The sequence below is a fragment of the Pyrgilauda ruficollis genome, unplaced genomic scaffold, assembly GCF_017590135.1.
Source record: "Pyrgilauda ruficollis isolate IOZ18807 unplaced genomic scaffold, ASM1759013v1 scaffold48, whole genome shotgun sequence".
Lineage (NCBI taxonomy): Eukaryota > Metazoa > Chordata > Aves > Passeriformes > Passeridae > Pyrgilauda > Pyrgilauda ruficollis.
The window spans coordinates 3619136-3628066 of NW_024526377.1; the positions used below are offsets into that span (position 1 = coordinate 3619136).

At 53.2% G+C, this 8931-nt stretch overlaps 1 protein-coding gene across 3 annotated transcripts in view; it reads left to right on the top strand.

The window, feature by feature from the left end:
- Positions 1-6569, top strand: part of TRAPPC3 (trafficking protein particle complex subunit 3) — a 7190-nt gene extending 621 nt beyond the window's left edge. Inside the window, exons 1-6 of one of the 3 annotated variants that reach the window (XM_041479420.1) lie at positions 156-316; positions 1791-1838; positions 3115-3212; positions 3975-4074; positions 4334-4516; positions 4978-6569. In XM_041479420.1, the coding sequence (XP_041335354.1) occupies positions 275-316; positions 1791-1838; positions 3115-3212; positions 3975-4074; positions 4334-4516; positions 4978-5097 (591 nt within the window). In that variant the 5' untranslated portion in view covers positions 156-274 and the 3' untranslated portion in view covers positions 5098-6569. Of the gene's footprint in view, positions 1-155; positions 317-1790; positions 1839-3114; positions 3213-3974; positions 4075-4333; positions 4517-4977 lie in introns of those variants that run through there. The other 2 variants (XM_041479422.1, XM_041479421.1) reach the window with 2 other exon arrangements.
- Positions 6570-8931: the final 2362 nt, after the last annotated feature.

An 8931-nucleotide genomic window follows, 5' to 3' on the forward strand; every position in this document is an offset into this window, starting at 1 on the left:
GGGCGGTAGCGCCCCCTGGCGGCAACCGCGGGGTCACCTGACTCCCCCCCCCCACGCGCCAAGATTGGGCAGTGCCTCGCTGTCAAGTGACACAACACACCCTCAGGCTGTTGGCGCGCGATGCACTCTGGGATTTGTAGTCCAGCCGGGCGGGCAGGGCGCGGACGGCGGCGCTGCGGGGACTGCGTGTCCCGTGGTGCCCCGCGGTGTCCCGCGGATCCCTTGGTGCCGCGGCGGACGGAGCGGCCGGGCCGGGCCGGGCCGGGCGGACACGATGTCGCGGCAGGGCGGGCGCGGCACCGAGAGCAAGAAAATGGTAACGGCGGGGCCGGCGTGGCGAGAGCATGGCGTGGGGCACCCGGGGAACCGGCCCGCGACGGGGATGATCGGGCCTGGCCCGCAGCGCCCGATGCGGCGGGGCCGGGCAGCCAGCAGCGGCACCGGGCGCTCCCGTTGAGGGGAAGTTCGCACCCAAAACGCTTCCCTGGCGTGTTTCCCTTCCCCTCTCCTGCTCATTCCGCGTTATCAGCCCGGCTGAGTCAGGAACTGAGAGATGGAGCCCCAAGCTCCAGAGCTGAGCTCGAATTCTGGGTCAAACCAGGTCGAATTCGTTAATTTTTAATGCAACATAAGTAATAAAAAATAAAACCTGGGGTCTTCTCCCTCTTTGGCCGTGAGGAGGGGTTGGGTCGGGCTTAGCTGCCCCCTCCTGCCTCTTCACGCCCCAGGGGATTTTTTCCTAGGGATTCAGCTCCTTAAATACAATGTAAAGAATTGTGTTAATTCACTGGAGTTCTGACACTTCCGTGGCCATAGAACAGACGCATTGTGTGGAGATTGTACACTGCTGTGCAGTGTCAGATAATTAAAATACTGGGAAAACTTTGGGCACTTCAATTACATCAAAGGGGCTGAAAGCGAAAAAAAAAAAATTGTCCTAATCTGAATTTAGAAGTTTGTAACAGCTCAAGTTTCCTTTAATAACATCTCAGCAAAAAGTGAGATCAGCTCTGGGTGTGCTGGGGCCGATGGGGGCAGGTGACACCGCCATGGCCTCACACGGTGACAGCACCTCAGGCTGGGGACAGCTGGATTCCCTCCATCCATCCCCTCTCCACCTCTGTCTTCACTAAAACTGAAACCCTTAAAACCAACACTACCTGTTCTGCATGCCTGTTAAATTCTCTGCCAAGTCTCTGATCCCAGCTGAGGCAAAGGAACTTCCCCCTTGTCCTTCCAGTGACGTGAATTGCCCAACCCTTAGTTTTCCAAGAAGAAAGCAATTTTTTAAATAAAACCCCCAAAGAAGGTGTCAGTTCTTTAGATCCAAAGTGTGGCAATAGCTCCTCTGGTTGTTTTCATACCTGAAGCCTTTTGTCCTTGTGAATGGCAATCCCAGAATCCCAGACTGGTTTGGATTGGAAGGAGCCTTAAAGTTCATCCCATTCCACTCCCTGCCATGGCAGGGACACCTTCCACTATCCCAGGCTGCTCCAAGCCCTGTCCAGCCTGGCCTTGGGCACTTCCAGTGACTCAGGGACAGTTACAGCTTCTCTGGGCACCCTGTGCCAGGGCCTCCACTCCCTCCCAGGAAATAATTTTTTCCTAATCCAGGAACAAGACAAGGTGGAATTCCCTGTGTCCTCTACAAACCCAATTCCTATTTGTTTGGGGGTGTTTCCTCTGTGTGTTTGTTGTGGCTTTGTGTGAACTTATGGTGATCTGTGTTGTCACTTAACTCTGATCTTGTCTCTTTTCCCTCCCTGCCTGCTGCTGCTTTCATTCTCTAGTATTGGTATTTGCCATTCATTTCACCTTCTGCCTCTCTGCAGCTCATGGTAGGTGACAGATCCCAGGTCAGCCCCTGTGATCCCTCTGCATGCCAAAACTGACAGCAGAAACCAGTGCTGGGGGTTTGTTTGTTCCCCAAAACACTTCCTTTTGCAGAATTTTGTTCTGCAGCCTGTAATGACCTCCTTAATCACTGGTCTGGCTTAATGGCTCCCAAAAAATGCTCTTTGACATCATTTGAGGGTGAGGATTGAAGGTGGTGGCTGGGAGAGGAGAATTTTTCCCTTTTTTTGCAAATTTTCTGCAAATCTGAGAATTGTGCAAGGAAAACATGAGTGACTTTGGTCCTGGCCAGTCCCAGAGTAGATGTGCACCGCACCTGAGTGCTGAGCTGGCCTGGGCTTGGCCTCCCTGAGCCTGTTCTGGGTCTGAGGAGCTGATTTCAGTCTCTGAAGCAAATTCTGTGCCTGGACAACTTTCTAGGACCAGATGAGTCCTTTTTCTTGGTATGGAATTTCATAAATCCCTGAGTGGAGGAGCATTTTGGGCCTGTTGGAAGGACCAGAGCTGGAGCCTAGCAGGCACTGCCTACTTGTAACATGAAACAGGGAAGAGTTTGAGTCAGATCTCAGCTCTAGGCCAGTGCTTGAGGTAAATTCAGGGCCCTGGCATGGCACCTCCAGCTATCCAGGAGGTCTTCCAAAAAACACCAAAGTCCCAGAATAGTTTGGGTTGAAAGGGATCTTAAAACTCATCCAGTTCCGCCCCCTTCCAAGGGCAGGGGCACCTTCTAGTAGACCAGGTTCCTCCAAGCCTCATTCCAAGGAGAATGAAGTTGTTGCCAGAACTGGAGCTGGGATCTCTCTTTATTAAACTGGAGCTGGGATCTCTCCTTATGAAACTGGAGCTGGGATCTCTCCTTATGAAACTGGAGCTGGGATCTCTCCTTATGAAACTGGAGCTGGGATCTCTCCTTATTAAACTGGAGCTGGGATCTCTCCTTATGAAACTGGAGCTGGGATCTCTCCTTATGAAACTGGAGCTGGGATCTCTCTTTATTAAACTGGAGCTGGGATCTCTCCTTATTAAACTGGAGCTGGGATCTCTCCTTATGAAACTGGAGCTGGGATTTCTCCTTATGAAACTGGAGCTGGGATCTCTCCTTGTGAAACTGGAGCTGGGATCTCTCCTCATTAAGCACCAGGTTCCTTTGAGGCAGCAGGTCCCTGTTCCCCTCTCCGTGCCCAGGGTGGCGGCGCTGGACTCGGAGGCAGTGGAGCCCAGGCAGGTTCTGTTGGGTGAATTTTCTTTTCCTGTGTGCAGAACTCAGAGCTGTTCACACTGACCTACGGTGCCCTGGTGACCCAGCTCTGCAAGGACTACGAGAACGACGACGATGTCAACAAGCAGCTGGACAAAATGTGAGTGCATGCACAGGTGGGAGTGGATCTGCCCTGCTGGAGCTGTGTGGGAGCAGGGATCACAGCAGGGATCACAGCAGGGATTGGTGCCTCAGGTTTAGCTTTTATATTTTTCAGATTTTGTGCTGCTTTAGTGCGTGGTTCTGAGCTTCATATTAAGTGTTGGTAAGCTCTCTTCACAGAGACAGACAGACAGGTAGACAGGTAGACAAAGTAGACAGACAGATAGACAGGTAGACAAAACAATTCCTTTCCTTGCTTGGGACCAAGGACAGCTGATCCAAATTTCAGGCCCAAGAGCATAAACAACATGGACTGAAAAGAGAAAAATAAGAAGGATGGGGCTTCATAAGCTAAAGCTGTAATTGGACAATTAACTCCAATATGCAAATGGAGCAGAACTTATAAAAGTGAGAGACCTCATGACCAGTCGTCTGTTTTTTTGTGACCATTTTGGTTCATCTTGGTTGTAGCCCTGGCTGGGCTCTTGTGCTGCCCAAGGTGAATCCATTGAGGCTTCCTAATAAATCCCTACTTTATTATTTAAATCTGTCCAGCCTCTGTTCTAGCTCAGCCTTCACCAGGCACCAGGATGACAGCAGGGATCACAGCCACATCCCTGTGCGCTGCTCCAGGAGCAAAACCCTGGCAGGCTGAAGTTACTTAACACTAACATTTCTCAGATTAGACTTGGCTTCTTTGCTCTCCTCTTTTATAAATATTTGTTGTCTTTCTGAAGCTGTTGCTCTGGTCCCTTCACAGGGGTTACAACATCGGTGTCCGGCTCATCGAGGACTTCCTGGCCCGTTCCAATGTTGGGAGGTGCCACGATTTCCGTGAAACTGCAGATGTTATAGCAAAGGTAAATGTCCAAGAACTGCTTTGTCAGGTTTTTTTGGGGGGATTTGCATGTGAGGATGGAATATTTACTACTTACAGCACTGTTCTGAGAGTTTAATGAAGATTTTAGGGAGGGAAAAAAAAAACTTTAGCCCAGGTACTGCTGGCTGGTGAGAACTGGAGGAAAGGAGAGATGTTTGAAAACCCCTTGAGTAATTTTACAAAGATCAAAGCTGTGCTGTTGCCTCACCTGTTCTTGCTCCTCCTGTTTGCCACAACAGATTGCATTTAAAATGTACCTGGGCATCACTCCAAGCATCACCAACTGGAGTCCTGGGGGTGATGAGTTCTCCCTGATCTTGGAAAACAACCCCTTGGTGGACTTTGTGGAGCTCCCTGACAACCACTCAACCCTCATCTACTCCAACCTGCTCTGTGGGGTGCTGCGAGGTGCCCTGGAAATGGTGAGCCACATCTCCCTTCCCTTGGGATGGGTGTATGGACAGCCAGGAGTCAGCAGATAGTTGAGTTCTGGTCTGTGTTCATGACTTCTGGGTTTGTTTTGGGCTTGAAACACATTCCCAGGAGAAGGGCAGAGCTGCAGGAGCACTTGGCTGCTGTCATGTGTGGCAGCTGAGGCCTAGAGTGGTGCCTCAGCCCCTTCAGCTCACGACCCAAGTTCAAGCACATCTCCCTGAGTTTGTATGAAGCTCCAAAATCCTCACTCTGCAACTGCTGTGAGCCCTAGCTGGGAATTGTCTGGGACAGGAGAACAGCTGTGTCTCAAATTTAGGACTATGTAGAGCCCTATATGTCATGTCATGCCCTTAGAACCCTTAAGCTGGTGCTCCATGATCATTCAGTCCCTGGAGAAGCTGCTGTGAAGAGGGAGTTACCAGCTCCTCTCTGCTCTTCCCTCACTTAGGTGCAGATGGCTGTCGATGTGAAGTTTGTCCAGGACACCCTGAAGGGCGACAGCGTCACAGAAATACGGATGAAATTTATCAGGAGGATTGAAGACAACCTTCCAGCTGGGGAAGAGTGAACCACAGCCCCATCTCCCTGGGGACTGGAGGGACCAGCTGGGTTTGGCCATTAGCTTTCCTCACAGATCCATAGGGATCTCCTGCCCCTGCACATTCAGACTGACTCATTGACTGTCTCAGATGTTATTTTCTTCTACTCTCACTTCCATCCTCTGTAGAAGATGATTGTCTGGTTGCTGTTTATTTCCCAGGTTCATTCTGAAGCTTTTTCATCAGGTGATGTCCTTTTCCCTCCCCCTGGGGGCTTCCTAAGCTCAGTTTCCAATTATGACCTGGGCTGTGTGAGAACAACTGCTCAGACTCCAGGAGATCTCCGGTCTCTTCACATCTGCATCGGTGTCAGAGGGCCAGAATTGGAGACCAAGCTACAAGAGCCCACTTATTCCCTGCTGAACCCTGTCCTTCCTTAAATGAGGTGTTTAAAATCCATTTGGAGATGTGTGTAGTGTTTCTGTAGATCAAACTGGCTTCCTGCACTTGATTCTGAAGTCACTGGTGAATGCAGGCTTGATCCAAAGGCGTGGCTGGGGAGAGCTGCTGGCACCAGGGCAGGGGCTGCTCTGCTCACGGGGCCCTGGCACCTCAGAAATCTGGGAGCCCCTTGGCCTTTCCATTGTCCTTCCCCCAGAAGCCTCACCTCGGGAGGGGAGGAGGTCAAACTCCAGTGGAGCAGTAGGAACTATTTTACATGGAGAAAGAGTGGGTAAAATGGCATTGGTGCTCCACAGTGGGCACAGGGCTGCAGGGGGAGTCACGGAGTGAGGACCAAACTCAGGCTGAGGCCTGGGAGGTGTTAAAGACATTTCAGGCTCTGTTCTGCTGTTGGGGATGTAAAGGCTGCAAGGTGTGAAGGCAGTGCCAGGGTTTGTTCTCTCTCACTGGTGTTCAGGCTACAGTAGAATTTCCCAGTTACTTGACCTGTGGCACTTGCTGCTCTCAAAAATAAATACATAAAGAATTATTAGATAACAAAAAGCAAGAGATTGGAGCATCAGCTTCCTCTGCCACCCAGAGCTAGAGAACACAGTCAAGCATTGGGTTCCCAAGTCACTTTACGTAGCATGAAGGCACAGCCCCTCAAGGTCTTTGTGAGCTCCAGAATTTGTGTTGGTTGATGCCTGAATGTGAAGTGAGAGGGAGCAACCCACTGCTTGTGCTGCTCTGTTTTGGCTTTTCTGGGGGAGTGTTGGGTCATCTGGTACTGGATGGCTCACCCTGTCTCTTTTTTGCCCCAGAGAGTCCCTTTGGATGCCCCGTGTGACACGTGCCCTGTGAAGGGACAGTGAGTGGCTGCAAGAGCAGTCAGAGGCATGGCAGTGGCCCAGCGGTGGCAGGTGGATGTTGGTGGCAGAAGTGCCACATGGTCACACTGCAGAGCTCAAAGCCATCCCTTATTTCTCATTGTTGACCATTCCAAGTCACTTTAAAGCTGCATTTTAGGAGCAATTGCATTAAAAGAATCGCGGTGTCAGTTCTTTGGTCTCCTCTTGCCTGTGTTCTGGTGGCGGGTGCTGGCAGGGTGACAGTGGTGACAGGGTGCCTAGGGCTGGCAGGGTGATGGCAGCACTGCCCCAAGAATTCCTGGCTGCCAGTGGGCCTGGAAGCTGCTGCCTGGAGGAACCTGCCCAGCATTCCACACGCGGCGGGACTGGGGGCAGACACTCGGTGTGGCTGCCTTGGGGTCTGTGAATCCACTGTGTGCTCAGTGGCTGGGACTCTGCCACCAGCCCGAGGCAGCTGCTGCAGAGCCAAAACTCTCTGTGGGCATTTACAGTGGCAAAAAATCACCTGGAGGGGCATCTGAGCCTCCTCTGCTGCCAGCTCAGTGCTGCTCCATGGCTGGCACTGGCTGTGTAGCACTGCTGCCAGGAGTGTGGAGACAAGGAACAGCAAGGGCTGCTCTCCAGGAGCAGTTTGTGCTTCCCCTTCTTGTGTGAGTGCTCCCCAGGAGCCCTGCTCCCCAGGATCTCTGCTCTGTGCTCACAGGCATTCCCTGCTCCAGGGTGGTGGGATCTCTGCTCTGTGCTCACAGGCATTCCCTGCTCCAGGGTCACCCTGCAGTCACGCTCCATCCCTGGCACTGGGTGCCCAGGGCTGTGCCCTGACCCCTGCCAGCCCCGGGATGGGGAAGTGGCAGCTTTTGCAATAAAGTGGGGTTTTTTTTCTCTGGAGCTGGCAAGCACCACATGCTGCCAGCCTGGCCAGGAGCAGGAGCCAGCCAGGGCAGCCCCAAACAGCCCCAACATGCACTCAGCTCCTGAGGCTGTGTCCCAGAGGGTCTGGGGGGAGTGAGATCCCTTGTCCTCACCCCTGCAGAGAGTGGATCCTGGACTCCTGCTCCCAGCCCCTTGGGAATTCAAGTAATTTGCTGGGGCGACAGGGTCAAAACCAGCCCAGACCTTCTGGAAGAACAAAAAGCAGAAATTGCATTAACTAAATTAAAACTGTCTACTACTGAGCAGCTCGCTGCAGACAAGGGAGAATATGCAAAAAGCTCTGTTTGAAACCTACTAAATATTACCATGTGCTGTTTATAGGAAACAAATGGGGAAAGGCATCTGCATCAATAAACCCCAACGTGGCTGGGCTTGGACTGAAGCCTTTCCACGGCTCTGGGTTATTGAATACCCGTGGCTTTCATGTGGTGCCAGCCCTGACCCCTGACACATACCGCGGAGGGGAAAGTTGACTTGTGGGAATAATAGACATTCCTAGGGAGCGATTTAACCTGGCAGGAAAGAGGCGACTTCCAGCCTCTCACATCCCTGCGTGATATTGGAGATGACAATAGCAACAAATCAAGGGGGGGACAGGGGACATGGGGTGGGGTTCTCTGGCTGGAGAGCAATGCTGTGGGACCCCGGTGCCTGGGGTGAGCCCCCATGCAGCCCCGTGTGCCCTCACCAGCCTGGGCACCCCACGATGGCATCAGCCACAGCACCGTGTCCCAAACCACATCCCAGCTCCCACAGCAGCAGGATGCAAGAGCTTTGGTTGCTGCAGTGCCTTCAGAGGTGGAAAGAGCTTTCCAGCCTTTGTCCCCCCTCCTACAGGAAAGTGGGACATTGGCTGGTGTCGTGATGGAGCACACTGGCAGGAGCTGAAGGTCAATGTGTGACTCACACGTTCCAGGGTGAGGGTTTAAACCAGTTCATGTCCCCAGTGTGGGGACAACCTGGCCAGTGTTGGAAAACTGGACAACCTGGCTGCTGCTCCTGGCTGGAGGCAGCCCCCGCCCCACTCCCCACTCTTGCACCAGCCACGAGCAGGTGTTCCCTTCTCTACTCTCCAGTGGGAAGCAGAGCTCCTAGCCCCTTCATGTCACCCAAAACAGGGTGGGTGACATCCCTGGGATGACTGTCCAGAGCCCACAATCCTGCACTTGCTGAGGGGACAGGGATGGTGCCGGGAGAGGATCCTGGATGGGACAAGAGAATCTCTCTGGCAAAGGAGCATTTCCGGGCTGGTGTCCTCATTGCCGGGGCAGCTCCCACAGCTTTCAGCCAGATGTGCTTGGCCAGGGTGCTGGGCACTCGCTGAGGCCGTGCAGAGGATGTTTCACCCACAAGGGCTCGTGCACTGGGGATGGGGCTTGTTGGCAGGGCTGGCACGGCGCCGGTGGCCCCAAGCACAAGGTGAGGTGGAGCCAGCAGGGACAGGCAGGTACCAGCCCCTCAGGGGGCTCTGGCCCTGTGTCCCAAGCACCTGCCACATGCAGCTGTGGGATAGCCGGGCTGTGGGTTCCACTCAGGTGTGGATCCAGCTCCCCCCAGATGCCCAGCTGTGGCTGAGCTGGACAAGCATCTCCCCGTGCCTGGCACCACACAGGCACC